This window comes from Apis laboriosa, unplaced genomic scaffold (genome assembly GCF_014066325.1).
Source record: "Apis laboriosa isolate Shangri-la unplaced genomic scaffold, ASM1406632v1 scaffold13_cov153, whole genome shotgun sequence".
NCBI lineage: Eukaryota > Metazoa > Arthropoda > Insecta > Hymenoptera > Apidae > Apis > Apis laboriosa.
In genome coordinates this window covers 4495682-4520361 of record NW_025221370.1, presented here as the reverse complement: position 1 = coordinate 4520361, position 24680 = coordinate 4495682, and the positions used below count along the sequence as shown (strand labels likewise).

Sequence of the window (24680 nt, the reverse complement as noted above, 5' to 3'; positions counted from 1 at the left end):
AAGGATATTATTTCCTCGTAAATTCGATGGCTATTTACAAAGCGTGAAAACGGTCAGATCCGACCAACCAATGGTCGCCACTACGTGGATCCAATCACCTGTCCAAGCGTGCCTTGACGGCCACTTGACATTTAGAAAATTTGGCTGGTGAATACAGAGAGCGCCAAGTACGTTAACTTCACGGATAAATCGTTCTTCGACGATAAATCATTCGAGGGCGAGCATTCACCGAATAATAATTTACGAAACGTCCGAAATTATTCTTCCATGTAATGTTCCCCGATGACACAAAATAGCTCGTCTCACGTATCGTTCACACGCGCCGCAGCGCGTTGTGCGTTTACTCTCTGACGTTTGCTGTTCGTGCTCTCGACGTGGAAGATTTTGAAATTATCTTGTAACACGATAACCGGCACAAAATCGCTAAATAAAGAAACGCTTGGGGAACGCGCGTGTTGGCCGAACGAGGAAGAGGATGCGACGATCGACGTTATGGCAACCAGACGGTGTTAGGCAAATAAACCGAACTTAGGATAGGAAAAATATAGGATGACGTGGACACGTAGGGGGCATTTATCAAAATCGGAACTCACGTGCACTTTTCGTAAGAGTGAACGGAAAATTAGATTATGCGCTTGTAGACACGATGAAATATGGGTGCCAAGAATCTTCGGCGTTCGTTTATCTTCCGGATGTGTTTCCTTAATTCTCGTCGTCCTTAACTCTTGATTTATAACCACTGTTTCTGAACGATTTCTAAACGTGTATACGTATATCGTGTACGCGTCGAATAAACGAGTTGCATCTGTATTAATGAGTATTAATCTATGGACGTGTCTCGAAGAAGGGAAGAGTTAAAATTTTCGAGTTACAGATTATATAGTATAGTTTTTCATTTTGAGTCATAGAAAAATTCGAGATTATATTCGAGGTAGAAAAAATGGAGGAGGATACTACAGGTAGAGAATCTTTTCGTGTGATCTTCACGACAAAAAGGAAGAATTCTTCGTATAAAAAGGTAATTTTATTTTTTTCGATTTTTCTTCACATATTATTCAATCGTGGACAATAAATTATCTTCATCGAATGAAGTATACGCGAACAAGCGAATAGAAAATTCGATGATGCATAGATTCCTTTTAATTATCATCTCTGACATTTATCTGTGGTTCCTTTGATGGTTTCATTGCCCCTTTTGCTGCTTGTATATCTCAAGCGCACACTCGATTGCAGTTATTCAGGCGTCGACTAACGAATCACGACTCTCGTTATTAACTTTCGCTCTCGGCGATATTATTCAAGTTATACAATAAAATATTCCGTTTAATAATCGAATAATGTGAATTTCACTTTGTTTTCATTGTAATAATTGTTAACAATCGTCCTCGTGTTTTAATTTTTATCCGAATCTCCACGTCTCCGTCTTCGATTAGATGTTCGAAAGCGACGTTTTCCCAAATTTCAATCATGTGCAACCACACCAATCGAAGTATTTGCGCTTGGTATACGAAACTCGTGTCAATCGTAGCCCTGTCCATCTTGATTAACCCACTGTGCAATTTAATCGTCACCACCGGTCATAACTTCCATAAATTCTAAAACCAAAAATTAGAATTCATGAAACACTATCGTGTCTGCAACGATGTTGAAATTGCGGAAACGCATATCGTAAAAAAATATATATATAATCACACTAAACATGACACTAAATAAACATTTCAGAGAATTCGAACTCGTAACGTCGATAAAAAGAAAAACATTTGTATGGCTCGAATGGAAATTGTTTGAAACGTTGTCTACACGACAAGCGATTAATTAATTCAATCAGATAGAATTCTTGGCAAACCGCGTCGAAACGTTATGCAATTTTCGCAAATACGTGTTGTTCAACTTTTCGTTTGTCTTCCGTGCGAATCAATTAATTGGATCGATCGACGACGTTATGAAAATTTCTAGGATAAGCCCGCCTACCGTCGAAGTCGAGCGTTCCAGAACCGTCGGCATCGATTTCCTCTATCATCATGTCCAGCTCTTGCGGAGTCAATTTATCGTCCAATTCGTGAAGAATGTCGCGGAATACTGCGGTGGTTATGTAGCCGTTTCCTTCTTTGTCGTACAATCGGAATGCCTCGCGTAATTCCTGCTGCATAGCCTCCGAATCTTCCTCTACTAAGAATCGGGCGGCTAGGGTGCAGAACTCTTCGAATTCTAATTGGCCGGATCCTAATTGGACGGGGAGGAAAAATTAATTATTAAAACTCTTCTAAATTGTTCTGTAATAGGTAAATGAAATTTTTGGAGTTTTTTTTTTTTTAGCGAAGTAACATAAGGGTTAATAAGAAAAGGGTTGAAAGTCGGAATTAAGATAGCGATGATTTTGTTCAAGTTTATTCTTCTCACCATCTTCATCAACTTCAGTGATGATCTCTTTCAACGTCTTCTCGCTGAGCTCGTAACCCAACATGGTCAATATCGTACCCACCATGTCGGTACCGATGCTACCCTTTTTGTCATGATCGAAGGCGTCGAACGCTTTCTTCAAAACTATAACGAAATGACGTATAAAAGTATAAATGTTATTTATCAAGAATTAATCGTAACAAGGGAGAGAGAGAGAGAGAGAGAGAGAGCAATACTTACGAGCAATTTGATCCTTGGTCAGATCATCCTGAAACCATTTTATCAAACGTTAAAAAGAAATGTTTACAAATTTTATGGAAGTTTGATTAAAAATGTGGCGGAGAAATATTACAATGGACGATTTTAGAGAATGGTTAATGTTTACATTGGCTCGGTATTTATAAAAACGCACCATGATGAAGCAATAGGTGTACGGTTTTAGAGTCTGTTAACGCACACGACACCGTCGACGGTTTATCCGGGTATGCACCAGATTCTGGCTGTGGACTTCTGTTTTATGTGGACATTAGGATGATCTGGCACGTGATTGACCGGGTAATATCTACGTAGGAACTCTAGTGGTTTTCAAATTCATCGAGGACACTCCCCACTCTCACTTTCCGCGAAACAGGGATTTCAATTGTGCAAAATTCGAGGCAACGTACTCAAATTTTTCATTGTTATACCGATACTATTGCAAACGGAAGGATTTAGCACGATATCTGTGCGAGTAATTTTTTTTCAATTTTCTCAATTGTCGAATATTATTTAATCATCCAAAGATTCGAATATTGTTCTCAAACAGTATCGATGATTATTTCGCGAGATTATACTCGGCTAGATTTTCTTTTTTTATTACATTTTACTAAGAAATTTCTTTTTCTTTTGTATTTACAATTACTTATTACTCAATTTCGTAACAAAGGATTATTAACAACAGTGATTATAAAAAAACTCCTGATGTTTGAAATTGAATAAATTTCAATCCTTGTATATAATTAAAAACACTTAATTACCGAATTATCGCTCTTCATTATCGGTTATTTACTTTAATTCTATGCAGCATATAATTCCAATCATTTGCAAGTCAATAAGAAAAAATTACATCACTCGGTACCATATTTATCGCGGGATTTCGAACGTGTATATAACCAGGAATAACTGGACTGTGAATATTTACACCATTTAATGTAACGTAAAAATGTATAACAGGAATAATACAACGTAACAACGTATGTAAAAAATATTTTACGAACGAAATCACTCATTACGATAGCCGAGCGAGTATAAAACGATAATTTCCATTCCATTTTATTTCTATGTTTCAAATATAAATTCGTCTTGGCGATTAATTTATCCACGATTTAACAATAACTCATCCTAAGCGAGAGAATACTTCACTATTGTGCAAAAACGTTCGTTTCGCAACAATACTTCAGGGAATTTCCGCCATAATCCGCGATTCACGATCAATATGGCTCTACAATAGACGAAATTGGCTCGTGGCCGGATATCGTGCGATCTTCCGAGACAATTCGACGTAATAAGCATATCTATCTGTATTTTTAGAGAGCTAATTATACATGTGCATAGTATCTAAGGCCATAGCTAAGATATTTAAGGGATATCAAATGATATCGATTTTGCTGGCATTTTGCTCGTTTCCCATCTTCCTTATTGTTAAACTCTTCTTGGTGAAAATTCCTTCGATCCGTGAACAATCATTACACGAGCCACTACGAACGAAATCTCGAAGTTATATTTGCTATAGACGTGCTCGAGGACGCACGTGTTACTACACGAGCCGGTCGAGTGATATCTTGTGTATTTAATTTTAATTGTACTTGACGTTGCAAAATAATATTTTATATAATTTTCGTAATGGAGAACTCGTGGAAAGGGATGATTTAATTAAAAGAGATGATCGAAGAGTAATTTATTTCTTTATGTTCTCTCGATGATCTCGTTATTGGTATTGGTAAAAAAAAAAAAATAATAATAATAATAATTGGGCAATTGTCATTGCACGCCATGAATGAAATGACATGCAAATATAATATAAAGAAGGGCAAATAAATTACACGATTTATATTTGCTATTTTTTTGTACTTTCATTCTTTTTATAATTTTTTTTTTTTTTTTTTTTTTTTTTTTGTTTCAAATTACTTTATACTTAAACTTATACAATTTTATCATTATAATGTCGTTCATGAGTATTATGACGGTCGTTTCGAGAACAAAATATGAAGTTTTTCCAATCTTTCGCGAAATTCAATCAAACATCTTCTCTTAATTGATACGATACAACGAACAAAATGAGAATTCGTTTCGATCCCGATCAATGGAAGAGAAACAAAAAAATAAAACGGTCAATTTATGTTAATATAAACTTGTTTCTACGTGAACCATAGATCCTCGTTGAAGATCTTTGGGGTTCCCAAGTTTAATTCCGGCGCATAGATAGAAATACATTTCAGCCGATCGTGAGTCCAAAACTCGACCGCGCATAAATATTTTCTCTTACAGTTGCATTATAAGCATCACCATCCCAAGAAACGTCACCTACGAACCTTTAACTTCATACTTTGCCAACATTATCTCGATAAATCGCGCGTTTTCCACGTGTGTAGTAAAGGCATCGTCGTTTATATATGCGCCTCTCGTGGCGACCGACCACGAGGGACGACCGCCTCGTGCCAAGGTGATAATTTAACCTGTCATGACCTCCATGAATTCTGAAATCGTGAAACGATCTTTCTTTGATTCTTCGAATTACATTCGTAATTTCGTTAAATATAACACGATCCTTTCGATGGATTCATCTAGCAGACGAATGATATGATGTAGCAACAATTGTAACATTGTAACGATCCGACATTTTCTTCTTATTTTCACTTTCTTGGAATAATCAACACATCTTCATCTCTATGAGTCTCGCTCATAACGAACTTAATGGATCAATTTTTCTTAATTAAAAAAAAATATATATATAAAATAAAAACGTTCTCAAGTTTCTCTCGTTTTCACCTCTCCTGCCAAATCACATGGTTCGTCTGCACAAATCTTAAAGAATCACTTGTACACGTACCCTCAAAGTCGACCGTGCCTGAACCATCAGCGTCCACCTCATCGATGATCATGTCCAATTCCTCGGGGGACAGCGCGTCATCCAATTCGTGAAGAATGTCTCTAAACACATCGGTGGTGATGTAACCGTTTCCCTCTTTGTCGTACAAGCGGAACGCTTCGCGCAATTCTTGCTGCATAGCCTCTGTGTCCGTGTCCTCTTCCATGAATCGGGAGGCTAAGCTACAAAATTCTTCGAAATTCATTTCCCCGGATCCTGAGGAGCGAAAGAGCGATCGATTTATTGGAGAGATCTGTACGATTGATCGATTTCTCTGCAAAATTATTTATTTCCAGATATGCATAGATACCGAATGGATCGTATTCAGCGATGACCGAGATGAGTTGCGCGGATGGAATTTTCATCCCCATCATACTCAAAATGGTGCCGACTGTGTCGGTGGTGATTGTTCCCTTCTTGTCGGGATCGAACGCTTCGAAACCCATTTTCAACTCTGCAAAGTTGAGAATAAAAAGGAAAAAAAAAAAGATACGGAACTTTGTTAATTTTAAATCTTTTGAAAGAAAAATTTATTTAATAATTTTTTCCTTTCTTTCTTCTTGGAAAATTATATACTCACGTGCGATTTGATCTTTGCTGAGTTGAATCTCATCCTAAAAATGAGTAAAATCGTTTCGTATTTATTAATAAGACTTGTTAATTGTAACAATTACCATCGATAATTTTTTACTTTACGTATTATTATTATTAGAATCGAATATTCTTTAAATTTAATAGAAAATCCAATAGTTCTTTTTTTTTATAATTACCATTTTGACGATATTATATTAAGAAATTTAATCACAGAATCACAGAAAAGTTATCACAGAATTAAAATGATTAACAGTTCCCCTCTGAACAATCGCTTGTTACTGTACCGATGGAATTGTCACACTGAGCCTTACTAAATTAATTAGTAGAGCTGCACAGACGCAATCACGCATTCTTATTAGCGTCGATAAACAGTCACCAATCATCTGTCGAGCTAAAGATACTATAAAAAGATTCTTAATTGGGACCCTTTGATGGTTCACGCTTTGCGAAACGTATAGTGTTTTGGCTGAACGAAATCGATGACAAAAAACTACGTCGATGTTTAAATCGATTTTTACTCGTATATTCCCTTCGAGAGTTAATTCGATGATTACTTTACTACATTTACATTCATTCCTTCTTAATAAAAATTAAAAGAAACTTTCTTCTATAATCGTTCCTCGGATCAGAGAGAACATTACATAGAAGAACAATTTTAATATAAATTTTAAATTTGTTACGATTATTCCGTGGCTACGAATTTCTCGAGTCCCATTTTTTGAAAACTGCGAATTCAACGAATATCGCGTATATTTTTATTGCGAAAAAAAAACCGATATCCGAGAAGAAATATTAAATAATATCCAAAATCATCGATTCATCGTTTCGCAACCATCATCCGTCATCCTCCGTCGTCGCTTTTAACAAAGTGAAGCGAGGAAATTGAAAGTGAACGCAATTGGAGACAATTGAAACAGATAAATTTCACCCAGTGATGATTCATCCCAAGTTCGCGAGTTTGCCGTTTTGCCGCAAAGGAGGGGAAATGGAGCACTTTGTTACATCATTTGGCAATGTCAAGCTCACCGCGAATCCGGAACTGCGATTGGCAGGGGCCGTAGAAAGCCGATGACGCGGTGTTGCGTACAGCACCGGTCATTTCCACGGCACACGGTGGGCGAACACGCAAACGATTATACCGATTGCGAGCTAGTCGATCCAATACAGCGGTTTGATATTGGCATTGCGTCCTTTTAGAGTGATTGCAGTGGATTGCCAGCCGCGCGCCAGAGCGTGCAAAAAAGCTCGCCTGGCTGGCACCCGCTTCTCAGAAGAGAGAACCCGGAGAGACCGAATCTTGACCGACCTCCTTCGGCCAATCGGATCGGGAGCCTTCGACGATCTCCACCGACTACGAACTACTGACCTAATCGTCAAAAATAAAACGACAGACACGGCCAATGATAATAATCGGCCATTGTGGTTGGGGAATAGTTCGGGCAATTTTGCAATTTTCCAATAAACGGGAACAGTACAGGGATAATCGAACGAATCGACCGATTCAAATTGTTTTCTTTCTTTTTTTTTTTTTTTATTTCCGTCGATCGAGAGTAACCTCTTTCATTCTGGTTATAATAGGGGGATCGTTGAGATATTGACATTGACACGCGTATCTTTGGGCTGTACGCCAGATTTAACGAAAGTCGATCCGAGAGACGAGGCGAGAACGGACGGGTTTAGCGTTTCTCAACTAACTAATCATTTTTCTCGATCGTATCTATCACTAAGTGTGTATCGTCGATGGATCGTTGCGATTATTCGTGGAAAATTACACGAGAGAAATTTATAAGTATAATTATTTATACTAATTTTTTTAATTTTATAATTATTTTAATGAATAATATAACATAACTTACAAATAAATTACTAAATAATTATATATATAATTTAATTTTTAATCATAAATTAAAAATAAATTTATAAATATAACTTCCAAACCAAAAATTTTATAAATTAAAAATAAATTTATAAGTATAACTTCCAAACCAAGAATTTTATAAATTAAAAATAAATTTATAAGTATAACTTCCAAACCAAGAATTTTATAAATTAAAAATAAATTTATAAGTCTTTTCCATAAGACGAAACGAATTTCTCTGTTTCTGCTCGTCAATTTTTTCCAAGACATTTTCGAAGACTATTTTCTTATATTTCCTATTCGTGATTTATATTATTGTAATTGTATCATCAAGTTCGTTACAACTTTTCAACAATTTGCTCGAACAATGCTTTCTATCATATCTTCTCTGAGAGTAATAATTTAAACTAGTATAATAATAGAGTAATAATTTAAAGTTAACGTTCCACGTTGAAACGTTCCACGTTGAGAAACGCTGAGCCACACACGCTCTCGCGCTGTTGCGAAACGCGTGTAAGAAGCCCGAGTAAACGAGATTCGAGATCATCGTTTAATTCTCGTAAAACAGGTCGCGGTCCAATAATAAGTATCGAATATCAGGAAAATTAAATTAGACCGTGAATACTTGGTAGGCACGCTCGTATTTGGAATCGGTTCCTGAAACAGATGGAATCATGCGGGAAGGATGAGGCGGAACCGGAGGAGCGATCGACTTCCGTCTCTCCAGCCCCCACAAATCCAATTGAGTCTCGTTCGTCTCCATCGGCGATACGTAACTATTTCTATCGCTCTGCGAGCTCGCTCTAGATCTCGACGCACGTCGAGGAATCCCAATCGGGGGCAATGGCGTAACGTATCCATCCTCGTGCGACTTGCCGACACAAGACCGCCGCCTCTGCCACTTCTGGTTCGCGTCGACGCCTCTGGGAAGCACAATGGCGTCCACGTTCCAACGTTTCACCAGCATCACGCGTTTGCTGCCTCGAAGCAACGTCGGGTATCGCCTTATCAGCAGAAACGAGAGGAAACCGCCCACGAAGAAGAGGAGGAGCAACGAGGCGATCGATAAAGAAAGGACAAGTGTTTTGTCAGCGTTCGTCAACCAGGTCCTCGACTCGTAAGCGGGCCTTGTAGTCACGGCCAAACAATTCAACGGGGATATAAATCTCCCGTTATCGTCGAGCAAACAGATCGTGTACGTCGTCTGCGGATCGATATCCTCCACGAGATAAGACCGTTTCGCGTTTCTCGCGCATCTCACGGAGCTGTACACGTTATTATTGTCGAACCAGAGCAGAGTGACGCCAGATTGGGTCAGATTGGGGAGGTTCACCAGTATGCTGGTGTCTAGGATCTTGGAGACGTAGAAATTGGGAAATCGGGGGTAGAGTTGAACGTCTGTCGTCGACTGCAACTTGCGCGAGTTGTAAGTTTGTAGGAACGTGTCGGTAGCGTTACAAGGGACACGGATTTTGTCGTTGCTGTTGTTGGTGGTAGAAGATATTCGAGGGGTCGAGGTGCGGTCGTTTTGATTCGAATCGTGTTCGACAGATCCTGATAACTCTGTACTCAGCATCGTGGTAGGGATGGTAACGGAGGACTCGTCGCAAGAGAAATTCGCCACAGCGAATGATTTTCCAGCGTTCGTAGGTGGAGTGTTGCAAATTGGATTGTCTATCATGCTCGAATGATCCTCCACGAAATCTTGCATCCATTTTAAGTTGCAATCGCAGTGCCAAGGATTACCTTGCACGTATATATGGAAACGTTTAGCTGAGCTGATCGCCGAATCTAACAGTCCCTCTGGCAATGATGTTATCCTGTTTCTGTACAACGTCAGAAGCAATATGGACGAAGCCATCGGTTTCAAGACGTCACGGGACACTGTCGCGATGTCGGAGTCGTGCAGGTAGAGGGACTCGATTTTTGACACCCCTGAGAATAATTTCTCGTCGATCCTGGATATAACGTTTCCGTATAATGATAACAATTTTAACTTGAACAACTCGTCCGCGCCCGTTATGTTCTTAAGCACTTCTCGATCGTTGATGGCTTGGCACAGTTCCAGGTTGGTCAAAGAACCCGCAACCTCCTCGAGCAGATTAAATTCGGCCGACTTGACCATGTTCTCCTGTATACTCAGCTCTTGCAATGCCTCGAGGTGACGAAACATCGCCTTGCGCAAAGAAGCGATCTTGTTGTTGACGATCATGATCTTGCTCGTTTTTTCGTAAATGGGCGAGGCAAACGCGTCGTCCTCTATTTCTTTGAGGGAGCATCGGTTCAACGTTAACTCCTCGATCGACAAGTTGACGCTCAGCCAATTCTTTCGAAGCGTGTTGTCCGAGAATTCGCAATCTTCGATGGACAACTTCACAGATTTCGCATTCTTGCAGTTTGCCTGCAGCGAAATTTTAATAATAATGTTACGCAACTGCTGCTTGGGAACGGAGGAAATTAATTTTCAATTATAAAATAAAAAAAGAAATATGGATCGTTGATTGTAATCGTAATAAATATTTTTTTCATTATACTGCTATCTGAAATCTGATTGAAACAAGTTGCAATTTCATAGCGGTAACGCACAGTAATATTCGGCGAGTTTATTCCTTTTAATGATGCAATACACGTCATTCCTTGCATTTCCTTTTCGTCGAACGCAAAATTATTAGTTATCGCTACGAAATTACAACAACGAAATCCTTTATCCAACTCAAATGCACGTAAATGGTTGGAAAAATAGAAACGGAATTAGAAATATTTATTATTGATCTCTCTACCTTAAAATCATTCTCAATATAGGTTGACACCACTGTTTCGATATTAGCCTCTCTCGGGATGGACGTGCAAATTATCGTGTCGCATGATTTAATCTGGCAATACGAGCTCGCCGATACTTTTCTTTCCTCGATCTTTCTATTCCCCAAAGATTGTTGAAATTCCAACGATTTTCCAATATACGTATAATTTCCAATATACGTATAATTTTCAATATACGTATAATTTGTTACTCTTTTAGGGAAGGCATTGGTATCCGTAATCTTGTAGTTTAACATATTGAAAAATATGTAGCATGACCAGAATAAAAGTAGAGCGATTCCAAATGTCGAACCAAGAACTAGAAGTCTTCGCCAAACAAAACTGCACGCTCGTTAACGTGCAAAATGATTATTTTTATATCTGATCGAATTGAAGACTGAATGGAAAAATATTCTTTCCTTCGAGTAATCAATCGTTAAATATCGAATAATCAACTTTTTTATTTTTTTTCTAAATTTTAATTTTAATTTCGCGGTAAAATACAGATTTTCTCTTTTTTTTTTTTTTTTTTTTCGTATCCAGTCTTCAATTAAAAGTTAAAATTTGCGCAACAGATAAAAAAAAATGAATTTTTTCGTTCGATACCTTACTAATTCCTGAGATTTCGAGATCCCGGTCGAAAAGTTTCTTAACTTTTTACCGAACATGTACGCGCCTTGTCGATACTTCACGAAGGAACAACAATTGCAACTATCCGACGAATGCGATCTAATTGTTCTAGAACGCGTGTCAATCTGTATCTATCCGTTTCCGATTGATTAATTTTATCGCATGTCGCTATTAGGCCTATTCGAACGCTATTAGAGAGAAAGGTAGGCGATAAAAGGTGGGAATAATAAAATATTCTTTTAATCCTCTATAATTTTTGCGGTAATTGACAAGTGCAAATAGATAAAATATAGATTGATTCAGGGATAATTACGCATAGCTTTCAACGTGCACAATTTGAAGCTAAGAGCGACGTCACACTTGTCATTCACGCCTAAAACTGAAATATCGACAATACATTTCTATAATTTTAATATCAATTAAATCGATTGATAATAAGTGCAATAATAAATGCAATTTACTTACATTTTCTGTGGATGTCATCTTCGCACGTTAACGCGATTTTATGGAAAAATGTTTTCAGATCTTCGTCATCGTGATATTGTTTTTCGATAATTCCTGCTATGTTATATGTGCTCAATTCGGAGCCATTCATCTAAAGTAAAAATAAAGAAGAAAACGTGTTAATTTATTGGATGCACGTGGATTCGCGTGGATGTCTTACCGCGCCAATTTGTTGCCAAATGCAAGCTAAGAAACAGCCATAGCTTCTGAAATTTTCCTCTTCGTTTATTAATTTTATTCTTGCCTCCGACGAGTCACGAAGTTTCATTAATTCATCTGCAATTTGTGAGGAGTTCATTTTCTTTCTGTNTTTTTTTTTTTTTTTTTTTTTTTTTTTTTTTTAAGAAAACTATAAAATAATTTTTACTAGTGTAAATATACCTGATCAAATCACAAGTTATGAATTTGATAAATTTTAAAAATTAATGAAGAAGGTCGATTTTACTACGTGATAATCTCAACTTTGTTACGATATTTTTACTTACGAAATGTCATGTTTGATCGATCCATGCACTCTGCAATATCTTGATCAAAAATATTGATGCTTCTTGCACGTAAATTTTGAAGCCCCTGAATAGTACAATATCTTACAATTACATAAATGTATAATTTATAAATAATATATGTAATCTATTCTTACGAAACAGAGAATAAACCACAAATAAATGAACGATAAATTCTTCATGCTTCGAATTTACATTACGCCTTCTTTCAACGCGAGACTATCTTGCAATATGTTACATTGAAGATATTATTCGTTGTATTGCTTGTTTTATATGGAATAATACAATAAAAGATTGTTATCAACACAGGAAATATGTTCAAATTAAAATAATCGCGTGTCTTTTTCCATATATATATATACACATGATATGTACGATAATTACAATAGTTAACTTATTATATAACACTTAATAAACGAGAGAGAATTATTCACTGTAAACGAGTTAGACCGTTCGGTCAAATATAATGTTAGAACTTTGGACATGAAATGAAATATCGTCGAAAAAGGAATAGAAAGAATTTTCGGATCGCTATGCGTATTATAAATCAGTATACAAATTTATTTCCATTTCAAAATTAAAGCAACACACTTGGGTAAAAAATATTTGGCAGATTTCGAATTCCTTTGTAAACGAGTGAAACAACGTATAACTTATATAAAATATTACCTTGTATAAAAGCAATATGAAACGAAATGTAGATACACTGTCGATCAAAAATCAAATTTTCCATTAATTTTATTATCAGTTCGAAATCAATATCACAGATATCCAGTTCAACGGAATTCCAATTCTTTTCTTTACTAAATTATTCTTATGCACGATTAACGATTTGAAACTTTTGATCGGCAGTGTACTGTGTATCCAGGTTTTTATCAGTTTTTCATCGACACTTGCAGCAATTGTGGAAAGACACGTTTTCTCTTCCCTCGGTGACTTCCTCGTCTACCGTGTTCGCCAAAGGCCTGCCGCGTGTTTCAGGCAATATCGAGCATAACAAACCAGCTATTAGCGCTAAACCACCGCAAAGCGTTGTTGGCCCCCACCATATCACGGCTCCTAATAAATCAGCAACGTAAGGCGCAGCCACACTTCCAATATGGGACATCGCGGAATTGGTACCGACTGCAGAATTCCTGCACACCTGTTCTCGAGAATAATTCAAAGATGGTAAAAAAAAAGATTAATTAGTGTTATTTTATATGCTATCTGAAAATCTGTTCAAGAGATTGTAAGGCGAGGAGTCGATCCATTAATGGATTAAAAATACCATGGGAATAAATAGAAAATAAAATAATAGAAAATAAAATAAATAGAAAATAAAATTCTACGATATGCAAAGTTGAATATGAATTTCTATGGGATTTGAAAAATTATCGAAGAGATTATATATATGACAGATTAAATAGAAATAATAAATAAATTCTGTAAAAAGGTAAAGATGAGTTCAAGTATTATCTGAAGAAATTACAAGGCAAGAGGTTAGAACCATTAGATTGGAAATATGAAATGGATAAAAATTCTATGATACAAAAGAATGAAGGTGCATTTACCGTGGGAAAAAGTTCCGAGCTGTATAAAATAACTATGCCATAAGCGGCCGATGCGCTAAACCTTCCGATCAAAGATATAACCATAATCACATCCGTTTCGCTGGTCGGTATGGCTAGAATGCACAATAAACATAGCGCAGCAATGATGTATAAAATCTCACTTCCATGGCGTCGTCCTATTATCATTAGAATAGGAGTTGGTATCAAGTAAGCCGGTATTTCGGTTAGACCCATTACGAGGACGTAAATGTAACGATTTGTTGAGAAATTGTTCACGTTTAACGCTGAAATGTAATACATGTATCGTTGATAAAAACAACTTCCAAAAAGAGAGAAAAAAAAATAGAACGAATACAATTAAAAAAAAAATACAATCAGAACTTTTAAAGATAATTTTTCAAGTTTTATCGTGGATAAAGCCTGGTATTTACCTAACGCATAATAAGTCAGAGACGCAGTCATCCAAGTAAAATTCGTGATAAGAATTCTCTTTCGTAATTCACAGTTGCTAATTAGCACTTGAAATCCTTTGATATTTTTGTGCAATTTATCCTCGATGCTGTTTGATATCAATTTCGGATTAAACGTTATATCATTCGTATCTCTCAATTCTTGCTTTTTTATGGTTAACGATACCGTGGTCGTTCTTTCAATTTGATTTATTTTAGACGCCTTATCGATCAACATCTTCGCCTCTTTTCGACGATTATGCGCTATCAGCCATCTTGGAGATTCCGGCATGAACCTAAAAATAAAATTATCTTTATATTCATTATAATAAATGTCTCCAAAAATAGAATATCGATTAAATTCCTGGATTAATTCAATTCGAATTCTTTCAAAGAAGAATTCTTTCGAAAAACGACAAGATTATTTTTGACAACCAATGATATTAGCACATTACATAATTGTGTACTTACCATAGATGTATTAACAGAAGCAGAGCCGGCAAAGATATCGCTAATTGAATGTGTCTCCATTCGTGTAACAAATAAGCTATACCCGGTACAATGACTATTCCTGTAGCGTATCCAGTGTTGTAAGCGATTCCCATCCACCTTCTATGTTTCTCGCTTGCTACCTCTGTAACTGTACAATATGAACAATTGAAAATTATACACTGATCATAGCGAAATATAATCCATCAAATAATACGTGGTTGAAGATTTTATTAAAATATTTTGTGAAATAGAATATCTTAAAAGTTTTCGTGTTAATGATTTTTTTTTTCTTTTTATTAATGCTAAATATATATGTCACAGCTTCGTTAATACAACTTACGTGTCGTGAAAGATGAGTATTGTATAGCAGCGTGACTGGCACCATTAATTAGCCTCGAGATTATAAAAGCCCAGTACCACGGTACAACAGCACCGGCTGGACCAGACGTGATCAACATTATTATACCAACGGCGTAACATATCTTGCGACCGTACTTATCCGCCACAATACCGAAAAAAGCACTGCCCAATAATTTTCCAAGGGACAAAGCCATGTGAGTGCTCGAACGATCAGCTGTTTTTTCGCACACCAAATCCCACTAAAAATTATTTATTAATAAAATCGGTGAATGAAATTCAATCATGATATAATTAAATTATTGACAACTTTTTTCAAAAGAATTCAATTTCAAGAGGACACAAATATATATCGATGAAGATAATTTTATATATCTTTCGAGTTTTATATCTAAAATTAATTGTGAATGATGTAGATGTCGTTGAAATATTGAGAATCGAACGGGATAAAGAAGAAGAATTTCTGACGAGAATGAGAACAGCTCAGGGGGAAAATAGGATAGTGGTTATCATCGTTATCTAATACTCACGTCTTGAACGAGAGAAGTTCCATCGATATCGTTTGCGAAGCTCCTCGATTGGCAAGGGATCGACTCGGGTAGGGTGTGAGAAATTTTGTATTCCAAAGCTTCCTCGTATCCAATATGCGCGAAATACTCGTAATCGTAATTATACATCGTGCACGAACCGGAGGAAGAGATATTTCTTATTTCTTCATCTGTCCAATTTGCAGCAGTCAAACTTGGTATTGCGCACCAATGCGTGGGGACCTATGAGAAATAATATTTTTATCTATTTATAATATAATTACTATTTGAAATATTTCTTATTTTAATTTTAAACAAAAGTTGTCCAGATCTATGGAGATATCAAATGTACCATTCATCGATTAATGAGTTAATCTTACTTCTGCAATAAAGATATAGGACATAGAGTGCATTCCATTGAATATAGTCGGCGTGAGCGTAAAAATAAATATTATCCATAGAAAGTTGGATCCGCAACCCAATTTATCGAGCGCCTCCAAAAGAGGATCCGTGGATTTCGTTCTTTCTATATCGTTATCTTGATCAGTTATCATGTTTTTTACTTTTTTTTTACTTTTCTCTGAGAAATAGAAATAAACGATTTTCAAACTATTTGGAACGAAGATTAATAAATTTGATTTTAATGGGTGAACCTGTATTGAATATTCATATTCAAAAGAAATGTAAAGTATACCGCTGATATCAAAACTAGGAAATAATGCTAACCGATTACTTAATATTCTCTTCAAAATTGTTTTCACTTCGAATCCACTTCAAATTCAATCTTTCATTTCTTAATCTCAAGAGAGATCTTTAATCGATCAAGAATCATTCATATTTCATTGTATATCTATTCCCTCGTATACAAATTTACAAATTTTCCACAAATTTTTTTTTTTTATCACCAATATTTTCTCACTTACTACATTACTACAATCATCGTTCAATTATTTTCATTCAATAAATAAACTTGAAAATAATCAATAGTCCGATCATGTCACTCCAAAATCGTTTACACTTTTCCTTAACGTTCACCTATTTCACGATTGATCAATTGTATTATCAACAACGATTCCACTACATCGTTTCATGTGTCGAAGGCCTCTGAACGTGTACGAGCGACTGACTACGATCGACACTCGTTTCCTCCACCACGTATCTAGATAAGCATACTGGTCAGGTAAAGTCGTAATAGAAATTACGCATATTGCAATAGTATGATAATGATAATCGGGTTGATTCACTCGTGTCAGTGTCCTCGATTCTTAAACGAGACATAATTCCATCGATTCAAGAATGGACTCCGTCGACTCACGATTCTATATCTAAAGATTAATCATGGAAATTTTATATAAATATTTATCGTACACTTGTTAATCTTGATTTTTTATCTAGAAAGATTCATTTTATTAGATTTTTTTCTCGACAGATTTCCACATTCGCGCTTATTAAACCGTAAACCTGTTTTTAACTCGTTAAAAAGAGAATAAATTAATATATATTTGTGATTTTTACATTTCCATCTATATAATTACTTTAAAAAATATCTAAACACTAAATCAAAATTAATAAATTTTTGAACAAAGCATAAAATATACAAAAAAAAAACAATAATAATCATAAAAAAAAATAAAATAACTCATTGATGAAAAATAATATAAACCTTTTCAAAAACAATTTATCTTGGATATACAATCTTTTAAAAGTACCTATATAAACCATTAAGAAATTATTTCTATAATTATTCTCAAAAAAAAAAAAATATTGATAAAAACAATATCGTAAAGAAAACAGGTGGCAACACATTTTATATTGCGTTGACGATAACATCGTAATTCGAACAAGCTTTGTCGAAAACGAGATAATATGAAATAGTAGGTACGTTACTGAGATGATGAACAGATTCACCGGATGCATTTACTTACAACTTATCAGACGAGAAAGCTTATTACAATGATACGAGCTATCAAATTTATGCGATTAACGTAGGCGTACGAGATTTACAACAAGCGTTACTACGCCAAAGAAGGAGAGAGGGAATATTTAATTGTGTACATTTCACAGCCACAGTTCGTTAATTTTAACGATTTGTGTTATCTTGCGTCGAGAATTACAAAATTGATTCCAGTATCTTGTCATCAATTTCGAAAGAATTATTTCTTTAAACGAACCAAACTTCTTGACTGCTTCAATTGTAAAAATTATTTATCCTGAAATTAAATTTTCCATCTATCATTATATAAAATTATTGGATATTACGTCTCACGTTGAATATTTATTGTAATGTTGTCAATAAATTTCCACGATTATCCGTTAATCAATGATTAATAGAAGAAAGATGCGGATTGTTTACTTTCATTATTTATCTATAAACAATATAATCGATCACATGTATCTGCACGATCGCAAGTTCGATATCCTTGAGATTAATTTCGCGTCACCGTTCTTTAATTACGTTAAGTGAGAAAAGAGATTCGAACGTGTTATGAGATGCGATTCTAAATAATAGGCTTAGATGAATCGACGTACTTGATGATTACGATCGTCTTCTACTTTATCTTTTTTATTAAGAACTAATAATAGACGTTACAATGTTACAATCGTTATCTTCGCACTCTCAAAGGTGAAAAGTTTTTCTTCCCACTTCTCATATTTTTTGACGCGAGATAACTGATAAAATTATAATAAATTATCTTCAAACGTATTTAATTTGTAACAATTAATCGTATGTAGCTAATCATAACGCTATTCGCTGAGAATCGTTATCACAATTTTACCCTCGACAGGTAAAAAAATAAATTTTTTCTTTCGCCTTCCCATTTCCTACTTTTAAATAATTATTCATTCGAGGAAACGGAAATCGCTTTACTTCATAATAAAAGGAATTAAATTAATTAATTGCTTATCTGCACCCTTCGAACCATGGGCACGTCGTACACTAAATAGAAAAATGCATTCGCAATGTGATGGAACGCTCTTATCCAAGCGTCGATTTTATAATTTATTTCCTTTGCGATTGGTAGAACTTCTTTCGATTCTTCAAGTTCTGTTGTCCTGTAAAAAAAAATTAAGAATCATTGTATTTTTTAAATCTATATTGCAATATTGTTCCCTAATTAGATTGAAACATATTTTAATTTTTCCAAAGCAAGTAAATAATTGAAGAATTTAATGAAGATATTTAACGATTAAGAAATTGTCTATGTATTTTTAGAAATTTGTAAAATTGTGAAATACCCATTAGTTTCTGATTGCTGTTTGTTCAGATTGGTACAGGTGTACATATAGCAAGCTGGATAAGCGCTAATAGTTTTCACTTTGTGAAATTGTCCCGTTTCTATCAGAATCGATGATCCCTTTCCTACCATGATGTCGTGTTTCCGTTTTTCGTCGCTGTAGGTTACTTCACCTTCGAGTACCGTTAACGTGACGTTGGTGAAGTTTTTGGTGATGTAATTATCCAAATGCATGCCTGGAAAATCGGCAACGAAGAGGACGTCGGTGTCGTTGGACCAAGTGTAAATTTGTTGCTGAATTTCTTCCAACTTGTATCTAAATAGAATGTAACAATAATATTCTGCATTAATATAAATTGAAAATTAGATATATATGGATCAAATAATTAATTTCTCAAGAGAATATTTCTCTTATATTATAATTTTAATTTTAATAATTATTCTCATTTTGAATTAAGAAAAGAGTTATACCGTGAAAAATAATGATGGAGATTTATCACAGTTTATTACAGCATTTTATAAGATATAATTCTCGATGAAATAATCGTGAAACATTAAACTAAATGAATTACGTTTATCCATACCTGTAAGAATTATACTGGGAAAGAAGTGGCATTAAAAACGAGATGGGCTTAAAAGGATGCCAATCTACCGTTAACATGTCAACATTTGGATTGAACATTCTCTGTTGGAATCTTCCATTTAACGAGCACCACACGTCGATATAGATACTCAAATTCGATGACAATCGCGACCATTTTGGCCTTTTATCGCGTTGGAAATTATTCTCGAAAAATTGGTTCTCCTGCTTAATCAAATTCTCCTGCGAATATTAAATTATTCTCCGCTATACAGATAATATGAAACTTCCTGGTATAGTCTTTTTAAATTCTAAATATTACATTGGATTTGTAAAAGAAGAAGAAAAAATTTCTTTCTTCAAAGGAAAATTGCTTAATTCTATGATACGAATTTCAATAACGATAACACATTATTTACTTTCACAAAATTTTAAAATAAATTTAAAATAAATTTATTCTCAAAAATCTAAAAATTCCATTGGATTCATAAATAAAAAAGAATCTCTGATTTCTTAGCTATTACTTAATTCAATGGCACGTGTTTATTGATAAAGATAACACTTACTTTCAAACAAGAGGCGTATTGCACGAGCATGTCACCATGTTTCTCCCACCTATTACTCTGTACCCAAGCTGTAGGATCCAAATAACGATCCTCGTTACTCGCGTTGTCGTGAACTTTAACCACGACGAGTACAGTGTCCCAAACGTGGACCATCATATCCCAAGAGTATCCGTACATTCCTGGTACCCAATTGTTGTAACCCTGATAATAGAGAGAGAGAGAGAGAAAAAAAAGAAAGAAACGAATGTATTAAAAAATAAAAGAAAAGAAAAAGATAAAAGTAAACGATTGGTGTAATCAGGAACTTATTATTAGTGTACCTTCGTGATAAAATGAGAGTATGGTAAGAAAAACTGCAAGAATACATGGAATAGTAACAGAGAAACTACGAACTTTTGCTTCCTCGTCACTTTAGCCGATTTTCCTCGATCGATTCTCTTCGTGTTTTTACAAGTAATTGTAGAGTTTATCGAATTTGTACTTTCTCGATTTCCATTATCGATCGATGACCCATTTCCACTTAGATTATCGTGCCACACTTTCGGCAGATCTATCGTGGCTTTATTACAGATCTTTATATCCTGAATTTTCGCAGAAAATGAAAAGTAAGATTTACGTTTGAGGAAAATGCCGAGTCTTCGGGGCCAATTTGGTTTACAAAAGAGTGGCATTGTCGCAAGGCACACGTATGGAAACATTCCTGAGGATAAACACTGAAATTAATATAATATTCGTAACGGTATGATTTTTCCTTCGAATTATGGAATTATCCATCATGAGAGAATACGTGCAGAGAATGGTGTGGGAATGCTTACCAATGCTAAATAACCTAGAGTTCATTAAGTGGAAAGCAGTACAAAATACCATTGCAGGGATACGAGTTTTATCGAACAGCATCCAAAATCCAACGGTAAGGTCAAAGATAAATCCAAACCAGTGAACTATGAAAAAATCAGTTTGCTCGGTGGTCAAGAATAATCTGAAATGGTGCAATAATTTATCGACTATAAAAGTTCAATATTTCTGATAAGGTACAATTGGAGACTAAATATAATACAAAAAAAAAAAAAAAACCGTAAATGACAAAAATGTATCGTATACTCTGTACTATTAATAATTCTATATATTCTTATATCATTAATGCACGACAATTGGCAAATTAAAAAATCATTTTTATAAAAATGTTTCAATTTTGGTACACTTAGACACTTTACAAATGTCCAATCTTCGATTCTTCAAGATTCTTTGATTAAACCTACCTAAACGGGCTGAAGACCCAATGCCTTGACAAATTTGCCATGGCGTATCCCGATAACCATTCAACACCTGATTTCTTCAATCCAGCTAAAAAATACAGCGCGAAAAATTGGAACTTCAAGATGAAGTAGTTCCACAACGGTACGGTATTTACACTTCTTTTCGTTTCAGTGGCATCCAATGCGCTGCAAAATTACAAAATATTCCTCCTAAATTAAGGATAAGATTTTTTTCCATCTCTTCAATTATACATACCATAATATCGCTACTTTAATTAATTTCACACTCACAAGTATTTGTCAGCCCCCGTGCCCCAGAAGAGGATCACAACGATACCGTAGAGGTACGTATGATTGTTCCAATAGCTCTTGTCCAGCAGGAAGATGTACCAATAAGGAATCAGGAAACAGGCGCAAGCTATTTTGAACCTCGAGCCGAGCATGATTCCAAAAGCGCCTATCCACATTATCGTGTAAATTGATATCATCCATGGCAACGACAACGGTTTCATTCCGTGAATCAAAGGGAAATGACACTCCATAGGATCTCCCCATTTTATATCGACGTCACCCAATCCTCGTTCTTCCACCACGTCCAACACCATGCATAGTCCTGTGTGGCCATTTCATTTTTTTGCCAAATAAATAAATTTCATTTATTAATCAATAGAATCGAAAACTCAGTTACCAAAGAGTGCTCGAACGACTCCTAAGCTAGCTGGATCAGTCGGTCGATACAAAAGCGCAGCGAAGCTTTCGAATGACGAGAGATCGCCTAATTTAAATCCGCACAGCTTCTCGAATCTATTCTCGACTTCACTTAATACCGCGCAATACCTTCCTCCATCTCCTTTATCACGTTCACTTTCTACTTCTGATGGACAAACTCGGGGATTTGCCAACTGTCTACTTTTCCTCCACATAACTAGCGAACGGTCCAACCGCTAGAATCTAAAAAAAGAAGCAACAACGCAGATTATCCTACTTAAACAACGTAGATAACTTGGAATATCGAGAATATATCACTTCTCTCTTTGCCTCTTTTGCGTTCAACTCGGTGATCGGCCGAAAAAGTACAAGAATAAAAAAACCAATATCGATAAATTCTTAATACTCCAATATCGATATCGATTGAAACGTAATACAAGTGTTATCGAAACACTCGAAATTTTACTTTTGAACTTTCGAATTCGAGGCGAAAAAAAGGCGAGCGACGGCCGATAAAAGAGTGGAACGAGAGAGAGAGAGAGAGTGGGAACGCTCTTCAAAGTGGTGAATTGTCGAATCGAAGAACAAAACGAACGAACGGGCGAAGTTCGATCTAAATCGTCCGGGTTCGACTTACCAAGCGTTTAACGGCGTGTGTTCGTGAGCGAGAGTATGAAACCGGTCCGATGCCGATGTATCGAAGGTTGCTGGACTTCTGCGAGTCGCGGTTGCAGGACTAGTCCGCAGAAGAAGAAATTCCGGAGGCTGAGAGAGAGCAGGAGCACCGTCGCCAGGCAACGTGCTCGATTATTGACCCGCGCCCGCGCAATAATAATATATTATCGTGTATTCTTGCACGCTCAGGTTCATCGATGTACGTTTATCGGTCGATATTCAAAAAATATAATGTCGTCGTGGCGGCATTTCGTAGGCGAGGAAAATTTGAAAATAGAATATTAATTAATTAAAATTGCTCGAGCAATTTATTATTATTGTTATTTGGATATTGTATTGCGTTATTATATTTTGAATATAAGATTTCTTTTTTCCTTTTCGTTTGATTTTATGTTTTTATGTATTTCATAACTCGACTCGCTGAGAGTAGATTGTTAAAGAGTAAAAAATTTTTAAATGATGTTAAAATATATTTGAAATGCTATGCCTCGTTGGAAGAAATAAAAATATTTGTTATTATTTATCTATTTTCAAAGATTTAAGGATAGAATTTTACATTTTCGATTTCGATATAAAACTTGTGGAAAATTTTGATTGGAAATTAATTTTTACAACAAATATTTTACAATTGAAACAATTTATAACCACCGGTTATACGTTGCGCGATTCTGTTTAAAAATAAATTATCGACGTCTACTTATCTCCGCCATTGCCTGTATAATTATATAACAATGTCTGGGAAATTTATAAATATTTTTGATTTATGACCGATTATAGAAACAACCGCGCAATAGTGTACTTTCCACTTTTAACATTTATTTTTTATTGTCATTGCGATAAATATAAAGTATCCAACAGCATACCTTGATTAATCTCATATTCTTTCCATTTTATATCTAGTCGATATTAAAATACAACCTTTTAAAATTCTCCTAACTTGTGAATAATAACCCATCTTAGTCATCGATACAAGAAGGGTGCGAGGAAATTAAATTCTTCACAGACAGGTCATTACACGAAGGATCCTTGCCTTTCATCAACAAGGTCCTGTGGGATGCAGGATAAATCTCCAAAATCATTAATTCTCATCACTTCCGCTACAATGCATCGTTTAACCCTTTCCTTTCATCAAATCGATGAACACAACTTCCATTTCATCAACTTTTCCTCTTACATATATATATATATTTGCGAAATATTAACAAATTTGCTTCTTCCTGGCTTATCATCCGATGACTCGTTCGTTCAAATGTATTTTTTTCCAAATTTTGGATAATCAAAACGTATTCGAGATATTATCCTCCGGAAATTAATATAATTTTTCGAATAAATAGTTTCGAATAAAATATAGTAGACGTAGTTAAAACTGTAGAGGAGGAGTGATATAACGGTATAATTCGTATTAGAGAACAACGATTACGCAGTTTTTGAATGGCCGACCAAGTCTTTTCGATCTCGCAGCTGGGGTGTTTCTAATGAATGGACGTATATAACTTGGCGTTCGAAATCCCCAACGGCCGTTTTAAAGCCGTAAAACAAAGGGCTGATTTATTTCAGCACGCCCCTCAATCTGTCTCCGTGGACCACTTTTGATTAGTGCTGCCTCTTCAAGGTTCAAGCCTCTAAAACTGCCATCTCGTAATGGACCTTGGGTCTCGTTCCTTGAATAACCGCGATACTTTTTTTAAAATCGAACGTGGTTACATTTTTACAACAGCTATTATATTTATCGTATCAAAATGTTAAATAAAAAATAGACGAATAATTTCGATAGCTTTTACTTGAAAAGAAAAAAAAAAAATTAACTACGATTGTAACTCAATCTAAAAAAATTAAAACCAATTAACATAACCAAATAAATGATCC

The 24680-nt window shown here is 35.4% G+C and overlaps 6 protein-coding genes across 8 annotated transcripts in view; 1 reads left to right on the top strand and 5 right to left on the bottom strand.

Moving 5' to 3' along the window:
• The first annotated feature begins 856 nt into the window (after positions 1 to 856).
• LOC122720869 (cadherin-23) overlaps positions 857 to 24680 on the top strand; it is a 74191-nt gene continuing 50367 nt past the window's right edge. The window contains exon 1 of the mRNA XM_043947911.1: positions 857 to 1018. Within this exon, the coding sequence (XP_043803846.1) occupies positions 941 to 1018 (78 nt within the window). The 5' untranslated portion in view covers positions 857 to 940. The remainder of the gene's footprint in view (positions 1019 to 24680) is intronic.
• Positions 1006 to 2944, bottom strand: LOC122720875 (troponin C, isoallergen Bla g 6.0201-like). Its single transcript, XM_043947921.1, has 5 exons — positions 2813 to 2944; positions 2641 to 2668; positions 2401 to 2544; positions 1972 to 2223; positions 1006 to 1595 (listed from the first exon to the last, which is right to left on the bottom strand). Exons 1-5 carry the CDS (start codon positions 2813 to 2815, stop codon positions 1561 to 1563), a joined length of 462 nt encoding a protein of 153 aa, XP_043803856.1. The 5' UTR covers positions 2816 to 2944; the 3' UTR covers positions 1006 to 1560.
• On the bottom strand, positions 4409 to 7271 carry LOC122720876 (troponin C, isoallergen Bla g 6.0201-like). Of its 2 annotated transcripts, none has more exons than XM_043947923.1 (5): positions 7148 to 7271; positions 6108 to 6141; positions 5838 to 5981; positions 5489 to 5743; positions 4409 to 5135 (listed from the first exon to the last, which is right to left on the bottom strand). In XM_043947923.1, the coding sequence occupies exons 3-5, from the start codon at positions 5971 to 5973 to the stop codon at positions 5110 to 5112; spliced, it is 417 nt and encodes a 138-aa protein (XP_043803858.1). In that variant the 5' UTR covers positions 5974 to 5981; positions 6108 to 6141; positions 7148 to 7271; the 3' UTR covers positions 4409 to 5109. The 2 variants fall into 2 exon arrangements, with proteins under 2 accessions (XP_043803858.1, XP_043803857.1); XM_043947922.1 differs by lacking the exon at positions 7148 to 7271 and adding an exon at positions 6298 to 6485.
• On the bottom strand, positions 8122 to 11706 carry LOC122720872 (leucine-rich repeat transmembrane protein FLRT1-like). Of its 2 annotated transcripts, none has more exons than XM_043947916.1 (3): positions 11385 to 11706; positions 10760 to 11120; positions 8122 to 10380 (listed from the first exon to the last, which is right to left on the bottom strand). In XM_043947916.1, the coding sequence occupies exons 1-3, from the start codon at positions 11444 to 11446 to the stop codon at positions 8590 to 8592; spliced, it is 2214 nt and encodes a 737-aa protein (XP_043803851.1). In that variant the 5' UTR covers positions 11447 to 11706; the 3' UTR covers positions 8122 to 8589. The 2 variants fall into 2 exon arrangements, with proteins under 2 accessions (XP_043803851.1, XP_043803852.1); XM_043947917.1 differs by having other exon boundaries at positions 10760 to 11105.
• On the bottom strand, positions 12942 to 16870 carry LOC122720873 (organic cation transporter protein). Its single transcript, XM_043947918.1, has 8 exons — positions 16520 to 16870; positions 16174 to 16373; positions 15797 to 16036; positions 15250 to 15508; positions 14889 to 15057; positions 14400 to 14713; positions 13969 to 14252; positions 12942 to 13559 (listed from the first exon to the last, which is right to left on the bottom strand). Exons 2-8 carry the CDS (start codon positions 16345 to 16347, stop codon positions 13299 to 13301), a joined length of 1701 nt encoding a protein of 566 aa, XP_043803853.1. The 5' UTR covers positions 16348 to 16373; positions 16520 to 16870; the 3' UTR covers positions 12942 to 13298.
• LOC122720871 (vitamin K-dependent gamma-carboxylase) lies at positions 16835 to 23148 on the bottom strand. Its single transcript, XM_043947915.1, has 11 exons — positions 22777 to 23148; positions 22120 to 22382; positions 21723 to 22044; positions 21435 to 21617; positions 20991 to 21154; positions 20496 to 20875; positions 20176 to 20376; positions 19614 to 19852; positions 19031 to 19345; positions 18706 to 18847; positions 16835 to 16952 (listed from the first exon to the last, which is right to left on the bottom strand). The coding sequence occupies exons 2-11, from the start codon at positions 22352 to 22354 to the stop codon at positions 16920 to 16922; spliced, it is 2214 nt and encodes a 737-aa protein (XP_043803850.1). The 5' UTR covers positions 22355 to 22382; positions 22777 to 23148; the 3' UTR covers positions 16835 to 16919.